Source organism: Spea bombifrons, chromosome 3 (genome assembly GCF_027358695.1).
Source record: "Spea bombifrons isolate aSpeBom1 chromosome 3, aSpeBom1.2.pri, whole genome shotgun sequence".
NCBI classification, from domain to species: domain Eukaryota; kingdom Metazoa; phylum Chordata; class Amphibia; order Anura; family Pelobatidae; genus Spea; species Spea bombifrons.
In genome coordinates, this window is record NC_071089.1 from 23,746,202 (window position 1) to 23,764,690 (window position 18,489).

At 35.6% G+C, this 18,489-nt stretch overlaps 1 protein-coding gene and 1 long non-coding RNA gene across 2 annotated transcripts in view; one reads left to right on the forward strand and one right to left on the reverse strand.

The window, feature by feature from the left end:
* Nucleotides 1-5,470, reverse strand: part of KIZ (kizuna centrosomal protein) — a 49,150-nt gene extending 43,680 nt beyond the window's left edge. The window contains exons 1-3 of the mRNA XM_053461127.1: nucleotides 5,289-5,470; nucleotides 4,355-4,411; nucleotides 3,074-3,236 (exon numbers count right to left, since the gene is read on the reverse strand). Coding sequence (XP_053317102.1) covers nucleotides 3,074-3,236; nucleotides 4,355-4,411; nucleotides 5,289-5,371 — 303 coding nt within the window. The 5' untranslated portion in view covers nucleotides 5,372-5,470. The remainder of the gene's footprint in view (nucleotides 1-3,073; nucleotides 3,237-4,354; nucleotides 4,412-5,288) is intronic.
* Nucleotides 5,471-13,097: 7,627 nt separating this feature from the next.
* On the forward strand, nucleotides 13,098-13,814 carry LOC128484660 (uncharacterized). The gene is made up of 2 exons (XR_008351185.1): nucleotides 13,098-13,370; nucleotides 13,466-13,814. It is a non-coding gene; the product is annotated as an uncharacterized LOC128484660 (long non-coding RNA).
* The last annotated feature ends 4,675 nt before the right edge of the window (nucleotides 13,815-18,489 follow it).

The following is an 18,489-nucleotide window of genomic DNA, read 5'->3' on the forward strand; positions in this document are numbered from 1 at the left end:
TTGTTGTTTTCACTGTGCGTAATACAGTTTTCATCTCATATTTAGTCTGCCCTAATGTTCGAGATTAGTGCGATCTACTGGTAGAGATTTGTACTCTATAATGGTAAAGAAATCTTATGTTCTCTGTTGAAATTGACCTGAATTGCCTACATTGTAATGAGTTCATTATATTAACTCATTATACGAATTAATATATAACTTAGATTCCAAAATATTTGTGGCTAAAGTGTTTATATATGTATATATATCAGTGTACTCCACAAAATGTGTAGAGCAAAAAAAGGTAAATATGAGCACAAAAAAAATTAAAAAAAACACAAAAATACCCTGCTTTCAAGATTATCAAACAATTGCAAAATAAAAAACACAGGTTTATGCAAAACAAAAATAATTGTTAAATATATGTGCGCCACAATTATTGGCACCCCTATGAATTCATATGAGAATAAATATATTCGAAGTATATTCCCGGTGATATTTTAGTGGGTGACTAGGCACAGGAAATTGTCAACCATGGCTTCTTGTTTCACAGGGGCATATATGTTTACTAACACACGGGCCAAATTCTCTTAGCCATTCAGCACAATGGGTTGGGACCAAGGAATATAGCTGTGATGTGACAAAATGGGAAGTGGCGATGAGAAAATAGCAATGCATTGAAAATCCCCATTTCCATGGAATAGTTAAGAAGTTCCAGTCAACTGGTTTCCATGAATGAATCAACATGGAGGAGGGTGTGTGTCTATATTGTTTCAATAATAATATATATTTGTAACTGTAATTATATTGTTTCAACGCACGGTGAAGAGCATGGTTTGAGTGGCCAAAAACTCTCCAAGGATCACAGATGGAGAACTGCAGAAGTTAGTCAGAAAGTCTCCAAAACTACAATCCGACATCACCAATGACCGTGCCACACATATATTTCACAATTTTTATTTTTTGGATAAACCTGTGTTGTGTCTGTAATTGTTTGATATCCATCCAAAGTACTTTTGTGCATTTTTTGAAGAAAAGATCAAAAGGTTAAACAATAATGATTATTTTCCACATCCTTCTTTGCTCATATTTACCAAGGGTGCCAATATTTGTGGAGGGCACTGTTTATTATATATATATATAGTAGAGTGATGAATTCTTCTGTGTTTCTTGCAGTGAAAGTATGTGTATATTTTTAAAAATGTGGTTATTTAGGTTTTTGTTTTTTTCCAGTAAATTCAGCAAATTGTCTAAAATGAGCATATTTGTTTCTTTAACCGTTTGAGGACATGTAAGCCAGCATTGTTATGTCGCACCTATAAGACATGTCTATTATGTGTGGATACTTCACAGTATACAGCTTTTCAATTAAGTTCCTTTCAATAGATAAAAAAAAAAACACAATACGATGATACAAAGAGAACATCTGTAAAGATTATAATTCAAGAACAACTACTTAAAAAACAGAAACTGGAAAGAGAAAAAGAAAATATAGCATCGTCGCACAATACGTTTATGAAAAGTTGGCCCAGAACTCATGCTCGTCTTTATTCCACTTGAGTCCAAGTTGGCATGACAACTCTGTCATTTCAGACAAAGGACGTTAATGAGACAATCCAGCATGTTTCTGAGTAAATTAACACACAGTGAATTCACAGAAACTCCTTCTGAGAAGTGTTTGTCGAGTGTGCTTCTTTAAATTATTTCACGTTTGACGGGGAAGAAATCCGAATGAAACAGTCAAGCTTTCCGACATAGGAGGTGAAAGATTTCACGTTACCATGTGAATTTCGTCAAACCTGTACTTTAAAACAGTCCTAGTTTTTTAATAATATTATATTTTTCAGCAGTATATTAGTCATCTGTGTGTGTTCTAGCCCTGTTAATCTTAGCCCAATCCACCCAGACTCATTATCATTTTGGTAAACAATAGAATGGCTCAGTCACAATCACCCAGCCTGACTAATAAAGGTTTATGGAGGAAAAGGCTGGTATAAATAATTAGCTTCGTATGGTGACTGTGCAGGACAATCACATGACTTACAACAATTGTAGCCTCCAGGTCTAGACAGCACTTTCATGCTCCAAGAAGACTATACATTTTCCATGTGACTTCTTCTTTAAAGGACCCGAACTTCTAGCCACAAAGTATAACAGCGAAAACTATATTTGATACGCATGTTACTCTATGATTAAGTAATTGGTACAATTCTCAAACAAATGAAAAGATTCCTATATGGTATTATCCACTTTAGCTTTAATTACAGCCTGAGCTTGCATAAAAAAAAGTATTTCCATAACATTCCTAATAAACTATTTGCACTTATACTCCTGTTTCTGATGAATCCCAGCATACAAAGGGTCTCCTGCTTACTGACTGGCTGCTCAGTTAAGAACTTGAAAATATTTGGTTTGATTGGCGTATATAACAGGAAACAGACATTAGATCTGCAGCAATGACTTCCGCAAGCTGTGTTAGAGACAGGCGAGAGCTGGCATCTTCACTGGGAGCAGGTAAAGTGGCGCTATCGGTTCCTTGGTAACTAACATACACACTGGCACACTGGCACACACATGCTCACACGCACTCATGCTAACAGACATCCTGCTACATACATAATCATGCTAACACCCAGACTTCCACATACACAGTCATGCCAACACCCAGACTTCCACATACACATTCAAGCTAACATACACACACACATAAGTACATAATACTCACTCCCACACTGCTCTATTGTCTCCCTCCTTTCCCTTACACCTTTACCTTCAGGGAGCCTTGTTACTAGCTCCTCGCACACACTGTGCGAGCAGTCACAATTACACTGCAAGGTCACGTAACACTGCATTCTCGCCTCCATGAGCGGCCAGTTACAAATTTTGGGCATTTGAGCCGGCCTGCCCCTAGACGCTGGTGTCCGGGTTTAGACACACTAATACGAGTGAACATAAACATACGAGTGATAAATTATTAAGCAGAAAGGAAATAGCTATTGCACAGAGCGTTTATATTTCCCGGTGTAAAATATGTTTAAATCCATATTTATTTCAAGTCAAAAATATCAAGCTTATGTTCCTTTCAAGGTCTTACCTGCTTATGTTGAAGCGTCCTTGTGTTTGATATAAGAGCATGCAGGTGAGTTTCAAGGCGCTCAAATTCCTGTAAATATGACTGGTTGCGAACACGGGCTTTTGTTTCTTTTTCACATAATTGTTCCAAAGAATGCTTCAGCTTCATGTACTTCAGATGACATCTAAAAAAAAAAAAACAGAAACGCTATTTATCATCTATATGAATTAGCCAAATGCCTATTTATATTTTGTACAGTATTTTTAAATCAATGCTAATCATGTTTTTAAAGGGACCGGTCCTTCATCATAAGTTAATGAAAGTATTTTTTTCATATTGCACCTTATTAATTCAAGCGAAAATATATATCCGTCATTCTAGCCTAATTATTATACACATAAAGCGAATTCCAGAAATTCCATCCTATATCTTATAACCATTGTACCTTGTATATTCTTCACATTAAAATGATTGAATTACGTGCAGGCAGACAGCTTTGTGCCAGGAGCTAGTAAAGTACCACTATAGGCGACATAAGTATTCTTAGTATACTGTCATATACAAATAAGGGCTTGGGATACAGGAAAAGTAAACAAGAATAGAAATGATATATTTAAATGGACGCTCCAAAGTCCTAGACAATCAATGCATTTGATTGCCTAAACACATCTCCTACACATAAAGTAGTTGGGAGGCAGGCAAAGGTATGGGGGGGGGGATTCTTGCATTTGCAAGGAGAGCACAGTGGAAACGTGACGGGGTCTCTCAGCTATCATACGCATTAAGGGGAATATGACAGCTGGGGGTGTCCCTTTAAACTTACTAACACTGGACACTCTTCTGGAGTATCCACGGAGTGCGACAACAGAAGCAATAGCTTTCTCTTGAGACAACAGCTTCATTGCATGAAAAGGTAGCGGCACATTCAGGGATATTAGGACAGTTTGTTATTCTATCACGTTGTTCGTGAAGGGATTTATATAGTAGATACAATTATGAAATAAATTAATACAAATCTACTATATTTTATTGGAATCACAGATCACTGGGTTTAGAGCGCTCATCAGTCAGTACTCTAGTAACCGTGCTTGTATGCTGACTAAAATGAGGGGCAAGCATCCATGGGATGTTTTTTTACCTTTTTTTTTTTTATTATTTTTTATTTTTTTTTTTTATTATTATTTTTTTTTCCATTGGAATTAGAAGTTAACTGGTTTTTTTTCTTAATTCTTTGAGTCCATAACAGGAAAACAGCAGATTAATGAAAAGACCAACAGTGTTTCTTTTATTTAGAATACTTACAAATTGACATCGGATGAGCTGTACAACTTTTTTTCTAATTCTGATCTCTTTTTTTCACTGGAATAAAAAGAAATGTAAAGATGTTTTTTATTTTTTTGCCCAAACCAAATCGTATAATATATAGAATATACGAAACAAAATATTACATGGGTAACAATTAACCTTTTGCGAGCGCCAAGGTTGTTCGGAACGTCTCTGGTACTGATAAGAGTATAACTTGTGGTGCCCGTATTGACTCAAGTTCAGCGCCTAGCTAGCCCTGGCTCAACAATAGGGGGCACATCAATCCACAATGAACTACCATTGAGCATCTGTTTGCGTAAGACATCTGGGTGGGTCCATTTGTTCTCAAAGTTCTAGTAAATATATGATCAAGAACGTTCCAAAACCTGAGAACAAGCAGCCTGCGGTGCAGAGAGATGATTAGCGACATTCTAACGTAACAAAACATCATATAAGCCTTCAGGATCTCAGAGGTCTCTTCTTTTTGCATTCCAACCAAAAAAGATACCTCCGAAGTCTCTAAAACATAAGCAATTCTTTTTCCATGTTTTTCTATAAAACGTATGACCTTTGACTGAAGAATACACGTTGTCGTGTAATTTACGGTCAGCACTGTACCCTTTTACAATACCAGTTTCTTAATTAGTTTATTAGCAATCAAGATTTCGTTGATTTTACTCCAGGACTAGTTAATTGACAATTGTAGGAGCACTGGGATTCTAGTCCTAGATAGAGCTGCATTCTATTAGACCTGCACTAGTATATCAGTTCAGCAGTAGTGTTTACAGGATCTGACAACCAGTAGAAGAGAGGTCTAGCAGTAAACCCATAAAGCCTGCACCCCTGTGTGTTCCTTATCATTGTGTTTAGAGCACTGCCATTCTGTTTGAGCTGAGTGCTCCCGGTATGCTTTGCGGCTTCCGTCTCTTACCACTCCCTCAGGCTCCGTTGCAGTTCCTCAATTCGCAGACCGTAATCGGTAGCTCGAGGCCGGTTTTCTACGTACTCCGCCATTTGCTATTTTCCCTATGTTTCCTCTGCTAATGATCTGTCTAGGATAACAAACTGTAGCTATAGGAAACCATTCCCATCATGCAAAGCGAAGTCACGGTCGCTGGTAACCCACGGAAACCAGAGACGCCGGAAGTCCCTGTGCCATGCGTGCGAATTAGGAAATGCTGCTTCTGCAAATTAAACACAGAATAATAGGGGAAACAGCTGAGGTGATCTTTATTTACACAATCAGTCCAATACAGTCCCGTAGGGGGTTAACTTCATTTCTTATGGAATGTTATATAAAGAGTATTTATATTCTCACGGTTTTTTTTTTTAAACAAAACATCAACATACGTAGTCAATTCATTTTAATGTGTTTTTATGTAGTAAAGGCAGACAGTCGACGTTTGCACCTTTCAACAGTTCCAACAGTATTGTATGTATACATATGTATATGAATGTGTATGTCTTTACCCCTGTGTGAGGGTGCCTTTCTGATTTATAGTTATTTGGAAATACATGAAATGCTTTTCTCTCTAGTATCATATCGTAAAATCACGCCGTAAGTCGTAGTAAATATGTCTTAACACGTTTCTTAGTTTCGCTGCACTTGTGTTTAGGTGACAGCCTTATAAGATAAATACAGTAATTCTTTTTTTTTTTTTCTTCCAGAAAAGTTCCTGGTTTAGGACAAATTATACATCACATACATATAATGGTACAAATACAAATTAAGATGTAACAAATTCATTTTCCCTGTTTTCTCCAATTACATGAAAATCAAATAATAAAATAAATTAAAACTTTATTTGAATTATGAATTGCACATTGGTTGGCTCAGGCCCTTTCGCTGGAAAGCCTTGGCAGTTTTGCCCATCGTATTGAATAGTATGGTGCTGTGTGTATGTGTGAGGAGGGAGGGGCTGCCGCACAGTGTTATGTGCAGTATGGATAAAGCATGCCCACTGGTGTTTTTGGGTAGGAGAGGCTAACCCACAGTGTTTCTTGCAGGTATGAGAGGGGCTACCAGATCGTGTTATGTACAGTGGTTAGGATGGGAACTGTATTATAGTGTTGTGTGCAGGGAGGAAAAGGCTAACCTAAATGTTGTGTAGGGTTGCAAGTAAGGTAGATGGGCCGACAGGTAGGGTAGAGTAGATGGGGGACTGGGTTGTGTTGTGCATAGTGTGATGGGGCTGATGGATAGTGTTCTGTGCACGGAAGGAATTAAATAAACAAGAAGAAGAAAGAAAGGGAAAAGAGAAGAGAGAAAGGATAAGTTTCTACCTTACCAAATATTTTCTTTGCATCCCTTACAGGTACACAGATCTTATCTGCACATTGGTGTCCATTTTGAGCACTGATGTTTGACTAACAGAGATGAGATTGGCTGCCACCACCCTCTTTCATTTCAGTGGGGGAAATTTAGCACGTGTAAAGGAATCCTACCAAAGTAGCTTTCACTAGCGTTGGCTATGCCTTTGATGTATGCAAATAAGTCAGTGATGCAGAGACCTAACATTTTTCTTAAAGTGACACCCTTACTGTAGAGGAATACCTATTAATATGCTCTGTGAGTAACTTTACTAAACAAAACAAAAATGAATGCACTTACCTGAGTTGCAGTCCTCCTGGCGCAGCTGTCCACTTTCTTCATGACCTTACATATCTTGCCACTGATTGGCTGTTTCAAGATGTGTGAATTGATGGGGAAAGATACCTTATGTCAGTAAACTAATTAAGATCCCAAATTATCTTAACATCAAACCACGCTCTTATAGAACAGAAGTAGTTTATTACAACAAAGATAACAAAAGAGCATACACTTAGCTTGGGGTTACTGAAGCAACGGAGGGCAAGCTCCTGACGGCATCAGCCAATGCCCACCATCAAGAGTAGGCAACAGCAGGATGCGACGATGTAGTCCCACATTCCAGCGGAGCTTCAAATTAATAACAGTGCAACAGATCTTCTTATTACTATCGGGACAGGACGGTGAAGGCTCATTCTTGTCTTATATATGCTGTGGCCTTACCCCCAGTGGACTCTTCGTAACTGGGCAGTTAAGAGTTACACTGGAGTTAAACTGGAGGGGAACTACAATACCAAGTACCACTGCAGAAAGCAGGATTCACCCGCGCCGCACCCTTATTGTGGAATTCCCTTCCCCGTTCCGTTCAGACTTTCTGCCTCATACGCAACTCTCAAAACCTCCCTGAAAACCCACCTGTTCAGGCAGGCGTACAACATTTCTTCCCATTACTCCCAACCATCATCATAATCAAGTCATCTGAACAATCAACAACTTCAACACAACATCGGAACCAGATCAACTCATCCCCATCCAAGCTGTCCTCTCCTATTGTCTCACTTCCCCCTCAACCACCGACTAGATTGTAACCACGCAAGAGCAGGGCCCTCTTCTCCTCTGCACCAGTTTGTTATTGTATGTGTTTTTGTATGTGTTTCTAAATTGTTCTTCTGTCTGTAACAGCGCTGCGGAATCTGCCGCCGCTTTATAAATAAATGTAATGTAATGTAAGTTAAAGAAACTTGACTTATGATTGATACATTTGTTGCAAAGCAGTTTAACCAATCACTATTATGTAGTTTAACTAACTAGCAAGTGATACATTTCAGGCATGAAGCCCAGAAAAGTAACTCTTATCTACTTGTAAACCACATCAAGAGGAACAACATGTCAAAGATGCAAAGACATGTCAATAGATATTGTGTGTCCACTCCAACCCAAAATCCAATATCTGCAATGCTTACATGGTCAATTGCAATGCTAACATTTTATTTTATTAAATTCATTCTGGTGTTCGAAGGATTAGATGATTCTCTCAGTGCACGTGCTGGTAATTTATTTCACTTTTGTTTCTCTTGAAAAAAGCATTTCTAGTGAACCGTGGTCTGGGCACCCCACTGAATCTATTATTGCAATTTGGGGGTATAGTCAAGGGGTTGGATTGCTTACCCTGTCTTTTCCACCACCATTAATGTAAATTAAGTTTCCAATGGATCATCGTACAGAGCCCTAGGAGCCCGTTCTCCATCCTTTCCCATTTTTGTGAAATGCGTTTGCCTTTCTTTATTGCAATGGTATATTGTTTTACTATAAGACACACTAATAAATGTATTTCGCTTACAAAATAGGAAGCTCACTAGGGCTTGCATTTTAATTGGTCTAAATCTGTGTCCAATTGATCCTTGTTTGTATACAATATATTGTGTACTTTGTGTGACTGTCCACAACCCAATTATGCTAATCACCATTTTTTTTTATTTCTGTATATATATTAACACTTTTAAAATATTTCAATTTCACAAAAGTCATAAATAGCATACACAGCCAAAAAAAAAAGACTTTTTATTCCCTTTTACACTGTGAATATATCTTAAGATCAAGGCAAGTCCTGCTGTTTGTACTGAGTAAACCATGCCAGTACACTAGCTTCACCCCCTACTGTTTTAAGCCTAATCAATGAATTCCACACACCATTTATTACAACAAACTGAATCCCGACCATGCCTGAATTTAAAAGAACTTGGATATATTAGGATTCAAAGACGCTTCCTGCCTTTACAAGATCTATTACATCTTCACTGATGTTGTAAGGTTGCGCGAGAATTGATGAAGTTATTAAAACTGCACATTAATGTTCTAAATAAAAAATGCAGAGTATACATTCTTGTAGTAATCTGATAAATACAGCTCTTAGATTTCAAACGCAAAAGCCATTATCAAAATGTACTGTTTGGACCATTGGCAAAATGATCTGTAACTGAACATTTACTGAATATCTGAGTAGTTTCATTGTGGATCTGATGATATATTTCTTGGCTACTTAAGGACCTGTTAGTTTTGCATATTTTTTAATGCAATGACTGTAGCTAAGTAGCCCAGATGTGGTGGATATTTAGCACTTAACATATCAGGCATATTGGGCACATCATTGTGGCATATGCTTTGTATGTTCTGGTATACTTTGTTCTACCATGCCTACATCCAAGCCTTTAAACTTTGCAACTTTTTATCTTTGGTTTTAGGGCCAGTCCTCAACCAAATAGGGCCCCAGACAAGAAGCCTCTTTGTTGACCTCTACATGTTACACATTTAGAATGCAAATGTAGGAAATGCCAGGATTTGGAAGAACCCTACAGCTCCAATATTGCAAAATGTGTGTAGTTTTATGACGCTTGCATGTCAATATGAAAAGGTTTTTTACAATGCTCAAAATCAGAATGATACATCTTTAGAGATATAAACTAATATATTTAGAAGAACCTAACTTTATTTTTAAGTAAACTTAAATTTTTTCTGTTTTTCTTATGTATCTCTTTTTTTCTATTGCATTTTTTCTGTCAGTACTTACATCCAGGGGAAATTGGATGAGGGATACAGATGGAACATCATTTGTGGGATTTGTTACGTAGGAGATGTGCTAGTGGTTTAACATTCAGTATTTGGAATGTACCCCCTCAATGTAACACCCGACTTTATCTTCTGTGCCCTCAGGTATGTACTGTCTACTGTAAACTGAAAATTAAATAAAAATGTAAAATATCCAAAAAAAAGAATTGAAAAACTGAGGTTGGATCTCTTGCGCACATCATCTACTCCTTGTAGAGGCTTCCATTACAACCCAGTCAAGTACAAGACTAACTTCTACACATTAGGTATATTTTCTAAAGTCACTTCCCAACAAAACTAAAATACACTCACTGCCTTACTATTATCGGTCAGGTGCCACTTCCCTCACAGTAGGATCTGCCACTTTAGTATTACAGGGTCACTTTACATGACCTGGATGAGCACCTGCCTTCCACTTCCAGTAGCCCTGGCAGTGTGGTTATTCATCTTTTTTGGCAATGACGTGGTCAGATTATGCAGTAAAGCACAAAGCGTTGCCACAGCTCAGGGTCTGCTAGGCATGTACCTAGTGTGCCTAATGGATAATCCATCTTGACTGAGATAATTCAGGAACACCACTTTATATCCAAGGTAACTTGCGGCATATTGAATGAGACTGTCTGACCCGGTGGCCACACTTGAGAAACATTGTTCTGCATCTTATCCAGAACATGCCCTTTATCTATTTAATAGCATACAAAGACATGTCAATATATATTGTGTGTCCACTCCAACCCAAAATCCAATATCTGCAATAGTTACATGGTCAATTGGAATGCTAACACTTTTATTTTATTAAATTCATTCTGGTGTTCAAAGGATTAGATGATTCTCTCAGTGCAAGTGCTGGTTATTTATTTCACTTTTGTTCTAACATAACATGACCCTACACTGCATGCCCAGGTTCACTGACTACTTGCCTAGTATCAAGAAGAATAGCAGTTCCCATGCCATTGGTTATTGTTCCTTGTTTGGAACCCAGGCCATTTTTGTAATCAATTATTCCATTGTTATTGGCACAATCCTCATTCAGATTGGGTTCCTAAGTGTTTATATGTGATGTATCTTCTTAATTTGCCAATACTGGTGATACAGATGCTTGGTTAATGGATGTACCCTATGCTGTGTTCTAAAGCTGTGACTACAACAGCAGACATGCAAATAAGTGAGCCCTTGTAACAATGGGTAATGAATGAAGTAGTGTCATATTTGGGTCCTTGTGTGCATGTCTATACATATGCATATTGACATAAGTGTATTTTTAATTTTTTCTCCTACTTACCAAAAAAACTTTTTTTCCTAGTCTCTAGATCATCAGGAAATGGAAAGAAAAACTACCACAAGAAGCCACTTTGAACTGGGGCATAGATTAATGAAAGAAAAAAAAATGCAACCATTATTAGGAAAATACTGTATTAACCCCCATAATCCATCTGAGTGTTTTACTAATGTGTCTATTGCTTTCATCTGGATCAATGCTATTACCGATATGGTGGAAGGTTCCTACCTGGAGTCTGGTAGGTTTATCTCCAGATATCTTAGTAAATGAATTACTGGTGGTCTTCTTTTTATAGCAACTGGTCCATTTGTTTTCTGTCTTGCTCTCACTTGCTGCTTTCATAGTACTTATGACTATAACATGATCTGGCAGAACTCAGAAGTGAACAAAGTTTCATGCTTGGATCAAGGACTGTGGACCTCCTACTCTTAGCATGTAACTATTGCATTGGCTATTATTGCATTACCAGCAGTATCTAATCACTGCACAATATGCATACACGGTATACAAATTGTAATTTTGAGATTTGTAGGTGTTTTGATGTACACAAATAAGAGGAGAAAATGTGTATATATATATATATATATATATATATATATATATATATATATATATATATATATATATATATACGTGCACATAATTTCATCTATGAGAATAGATTCCACACAAACAAAATTTCAATTTTGTTTAATGAAATTGTTTAACAATTGCAAAAGTTGACAAATATTAGCTTTGTGTTACTTTTACAGGAAGAATATGTTCATGTAATTGTTAGATTGTCTGTTGGGAGCTCCAGTTCCTGATCGATTATTTGTCAGGCGTCTTCGCATTGACGGGGTTAATTTGAACGTTGATTCCTCAATTTACCGTGTAGTGTGTTATAACCCAACTTTAAAGTGCATCACTCCGCCATAGTAACACAGGCTTTCATTTGATTATATATATATATATATATATATATACATATATATATATTAATTCCAATTAAGTATATAATAAAAAAATATAAATTGAATAATAATACATAAATTAATTTGTTGTACATATTTTTATTGTTCCTAATACAGTGAAAAAACGGCATCTGTTAATAAAACAAACAAAATTATTCTACACAACTTATTTCAGAGTTTTAAACGAATTAAATATTGACAATGAGTATGATTTTTTGCTAATGCACAATTGATTCATAGAAAAAAATAGGTGATTTTTTTTTAGAATGATTTCATAAGCATTAACAAAGAGATCCCATTTACAGATCAAACCAATGTATTTTGAATTATATCTGGGATTTTGCATTTAAACATTTGGAAAATATTATTTTAAATATTGATTTTGTTAAATTTAGAAATCCGGGTTATATGGGTGATAGGGAGTTTATAGTAATACAGTGATTCCCAACTCATGTGCATCATTAGTTAATTTCATGGCATGGTTCATTAATCAATAAAATTAGGCTCCTGTATTTGAAATGTCAATATATCGAATATAATTACAGGGATCGTTTGTTCTTACATACACTGAGGTGAGAGCTTACTTAAAAAAATTACGCAGAAGAAGAATATTCACTACCATATTAAGGTCATCTCTCCTACTAACACATAAAGAAGGAGAAAGTGCTGTAGGTACTGTAGACAACAAGGTATATATATATATATATATATATATATATATATATATATATATATATATATACACAGAATATTTTATTTTTTATAAATATATTTAATATATATAAATATATATATATATACAGAATATATATGAATCATATTTTTATATATATATATATTTTAAATATATATATATAGATATATGAAGAATATTTATATTTATATATATAATTATAAAAAAATAATAGCGTATTCCGCGTTCAGTGTGGTGTTAGACACTGCTTCTTCGACTTTACATATACTTATAATATGCATATACGGTTTGGGTATGTTCTGTGTAATGTATATATGACTATTGTTTGTGTATTTGTGTCTACACGTTATCTTTCTACCCATTTGACCATATGAGTGTATATGCGTTTATAGGACCTACATTGTGGACATATGCACATGCTTATGTAAAATGTACAATGCAGAAAGCCAGAATCTAGAAACATACAGTGTGAATGTATATGTGCTACTGGTGGAGGAGCACAGGGAGACTGATCCATGCAGCAATTAGAAGGACTGGGGATATGCCTTGAAAACCAACCTCTCGCCTCCTCATGAAGTTTAAGTACCTTCTTTTCCTTCCAAGAAAATCCCATCTATTCCAGTCACATCACAGCAGCTCAGCATGGGACATCTCCTGGATCCTGGATGTGCAAGGTAGGTCTGTGGTCTGTGTATGCCACTAGCCCCCATTCTATCCCTGGCTGTTAGGCTCTGTAATTGTGTTCTTTAATGGATCTGATGAATTATAGATTGAGAAGAAGAAAGAAACAAAGAAAACTGAGCCAAGAGTGTAAAATTCCAAAACCACATTTCCTATATAAATTCATCAATTAATACATGGAACCGAAGAGCTGAAAAAAAACAATCTCTGATTAATAGGGTTTTTTTGTCCCCAAAGGAGGAACTTTGATGATAATTTGCTGTAAAAAAAAAAACCTTTTACACAAAGCAAAGCCGAGCCCAATATTAAGGAAGACAAGTGCAAGATAAGATGTTAGTTGATTGACTGCTCCGCAATACGAGATGGCAGATTGACTCAGCCCTGCTGCACTTGTGCTATCCTTAAATTTTAATATGAGCCACTTACTCGTCTGCAAATCTATAAACATCTGCAATTGTTAACGTCAAAGGCGAGGAGATAAGCCCAAACTTCATTTGTTCCCAGTTTAAAAGGCAGCGCGTAATTGTGCCCTGTGTGTGTTAATCTGCATTTAAAGTGGGGCAATGGAACCGAATCACACGGACTGGAGGACACGGCAGAGGGGCTACGAAAACTAAACAAGGACACGGAAACTTTTCGGCTCGGATCGGGGGAGGGGTGGTCATCAATCTCTGCCCCTTGGCAGTGGAAGGGTTAAGCGATAAAAAAATGTGAATATACATCCATGTATGTTTGTGTTATATAGATATGTGTTTATACACATACTACATACAAACACACGGAGATTAATACATATATATTGCATTTAAAAGGACAAATAAAGTCGTAGTAGGTACAATTCTACTTAAGCACAAATCTAAAGTCACAGTCCAATCCTTTATTGGCAGCACATCTGATATTATTATTATTATTATTATTATTATTATTATTATTATTATTATTATTATCATTTATTGTAATCATTAGTCTTTTTTTAATTGAGGGAAAGTTTATCTTGTTTTTTTTTATTACATGTGTATGTCTATCATTATATGTGATATATATATATATGATATAGAGATATATAGAAATATATAGATACTATATGTAGCATTATATACTATATGTAGCATATTATAATATAATATATATTATTATGATACAACTTATATATAACAATATATATATGTGTGTATATATATATATTTATATATATATTTATATATATATATATATATATATATATATATATATATATATATTCTGATTTTCTATTCCAATCTATTTTACAGAATTATAGCAAGCTTATTTTTGACTGTGTTTCTTTATCGGTAGCACATCTAACAATATCCATCATTTATATTAGTTCATATATTATATTATTATATTATATTTCATTTAATGTAAAAAATGATCATGGTTTTTATATTGTGTATATATAGTGTCGGACATGAATCTAACATAATTATAATTAACCTTATAGTTGAGTGTGTGGTTTCTTGTTTTTTACAATGTGTGCTTATTATTATTAGTCATATATAGTATATGATGTATATATATATAATGAATATATATGTATATTATATTGTTTTGATAAAACCCCACAATTATGAATGAAACGTCGATCATGCTTCCTGTGTAATAAACATTTTTCCTTCACATTACAAATCCCATCAGTGTTCCTATTTATATATATATATCTATATATATCTATATATATAGAGATATATATATATATATAGATATATATATGTATAGATAGATATAGATATATAGATATTAGTATGCTATATACTATATAGTGCATTTGTATGTATATATACACATATATATTTATACACTATATACAGTATATATTAATACTATATATATGCATACATATATATACAGTGCATATATATATGTATATATACACACACTATATATTATTCAGTTGAAGTGAATAAAAAAAATGTATACGTTATTTGGAGACGTTATGTTGTTTATGAATTTTACAGGATTCATAACATAGCATCTTAGCAATAGACACAATGTGTTTTTCGGTGAGAATGTGTGGGACACTGTTGTGTTAATAATAACCCTACGTCTTTTCGGATGCTGTGCCTTTAGAAATGATCATTCCCGTGTAATATTGAAGTGATGACAACACAGGGTTAAACTGAAAGTTCTCTTTACGCCTTTTGTTAGGAATCGGCTTGTAATTTCCCCCACTTCAGAATCCACAACGATCGGGATCCCTGGGACTCAAATTAACTTGTTAAATGCTGAGTTTTGTGTTGATTTTCTTTATTTTCAGCCCAGCCAGTGAATGTCATTAGAGCCCAAGATTGCGTCTAATGGAAATATCATCACAAGACAATTACCCTTAGAGACCATTCACATCTCCTCACAGACACTGTTATTTGAGAAATAGGATCATTCCATTTCATATTGCACTAAATAACACCCAACGGCTTCAAATTGCCAGTTTCTTAAAAACCACCCATTGGAATAAATTGCTTCTCTTTTTTTTCACATGAATATGATGTGAATCGGGTGTATATCTAAAAAAATAAGATAAAAGCTGCAGACGCCACTTGTGACCAAATCAGAGGCTGACACAATGCAGGTGCCATAATAATAATAGCAACATCCTCACAAGATATTTCCCCCGCGTGAAAAGAAGTGGTATATTTTAACCAAAACCTGTAATTCTAATATAATCCCTGTCCCTTTAAATGATCAGGGAAAAATAATGACTCGTCTGGTTTTGGAAGATTACAGGGTGGCCCTGCCTGCAAAACAGACAAGATCGTCTCATAGAGGAGAATTTAACCTGGGATAAACTCTCATCATGCTCAGGCAGCCTAAACACTGCCGTGCCTGCTGTTGGCTGTTAAAGGCCCTGATCCAGATCCTTCAGCATATTGCAAGGAGGTCTGGGAGGGTTGTGTCTGCTTGCCATGGGGCATGGAGTCTTTCTATGGGGAGCAGCTATCCAAGGTCCTGTAAGAAGAGGCAACCTTCATGAGATTTGGAATCAGCAGTGATCTGTTACTACTCACACACTGTAACAACACACTGACAATAAAAGAGCCTATATACACTATAATATATATATTATATATATATATATATATACATATATTACTGTTGATTTGTTGGAGTCACTTTGCTGTTTTAATGGAAAGTTCTAGCTGTAACATAAATGCAGAAGGGTTTTCTAATGATAAGTTAGCCTTTTAAATTAAACTTTGATTAGGGGACAGGAGGTGCCATTAGAACACAGGAGTGATGGGGGTCATAAAGGGCCTACAGGCCTATCAAGAGCCTGTTGTTTAAGCTAGGGTCGTTCCTAAGTCCTTCACCATCGGGTACAAGTTCCATTTATAAACTGTAATATAAAAATAAAATATATACATTTTAAACCTTTAAAACAACCAATGAAACCCACCAACTATCCACCTGTTGTTAGATGTTGTATGAGAGTACAGTTCTAAAGCATTAGAGTTTACTTTGACATTCTTTATTTTTTATTTTTGCAAATAGCTTGAAAATCACAATTATTCTGTAATACAACTTGCTAATAGCCCATTGGTTGAAACCCTAGTTGCTCGTATGTAGATCTACCCCCTTGTGTTATGTGGGTGCTGTGGATCTCTTTCTACAATGTCGGTTTTAGCACAACAATGCCCTGGAGAATATCTAGCTGATCAGATGTTAAACATCTGTCACCATATGGGCCTTTTTGGTCTTGAACAAGAATAATGGAGAAGAAGCATATGCCATGGGAAATCAAGCAAAGCCATGTTCTTGTTTGACAGTTCATCAGCTTTTCACCGGATCACTTATTTACTGGTGTTAGGCTAGGTGTCACACATCTAGGGCAGGACTGCTTAATCCGAAGACCTCCAGTCTGTGTTGCAGTAGAACTCCCATTGGTGCCCCTCTGCCTAATGGGGGTTGTAATCCAGTATGTATAGAGAAGAAAAGGTCACTGGAATAATGAAGACCAGGGACCACCATATCAGATGTGTGAATAATATGCATAGAAATGTCCTTGTTTTTGAAAGAGAAGCCAATTTTTTCCCTTTTAAATCACATTAAATTGATCAGAAATACAATGTAGACTTTGTTAAAATTGTAAATGACTATTGTAGCTGGAAATGGCTGACTTTTAATGGAATTTAAATGGAATGCCAAATAAAAAATTTTACTTTATTACATTATTACTTTTGTTTTCCTTGTTGGTTTTCCTAGATGTGTGTGTGTGTGTATATATATATATATATATATATATTATATATATACACACACATATATACATACAAGCTCAACTTGGCTATGCAGTGAAGGGTCATCATCTACCATTGTATTAGTTAAATCAACTGTTGAGATAGACAGACAGATAGATAGATAGATAGATAGATAGATAGATAGATAGATAGATAGATAGATAGATGATAGATAGATAGATAGATAGATAGATAGATAGATAGATAGATAGATGGATAGATAGATAGATAGATAGATAGATAGATAGATAGATTTACTGTATCTAGAATTTGAGCCTTGGTCTTGGTAACTGTAAAATGTAAATGATTTTCTAAGTCAAACAGTGCAATCTTTTTTGTAAAAATAATGTTTATTCATTTTCAAAATAGAGGATCACAAAGAAAAAAAAATGGTAATACTTCAGACCAGAACAAAACGAGTCTCACCCCATCACCTCGTACTATTACAAGCTAGGGGAATTATTGTAACTGTAGTGTGTGGCAAATGGTGGAGTATTTAGTTGAAATTGATACCTTTTATCGGGTCCAATGTAGAAAAGAACACAGAGTTACAAAGCTTTCAGGATCTCAGGGGTCTTTCACCCATGTATCCTTTTACAGTCCTTATGCCTGCTCAAGATTTGAAAGCCAGAGCAACACATTTTTATGTCAAAGTGTGTAACTGCGTCCAATTGTTGTTCAGGTGTTCCAAAGAGTGTAGATAGCAAAATACTGTGTGGTTCTGCGAGTATGGTTTGTTATTGAAGTCCACCCCAGTGATGGTGGAAACTAGCCATGCTACAAGCCATTTTTAAAGCTGTATGAGGGATTTTTCTGGATCCACAGGTACTCCCAAGTCATAATCCAAATGCGTCTTCCA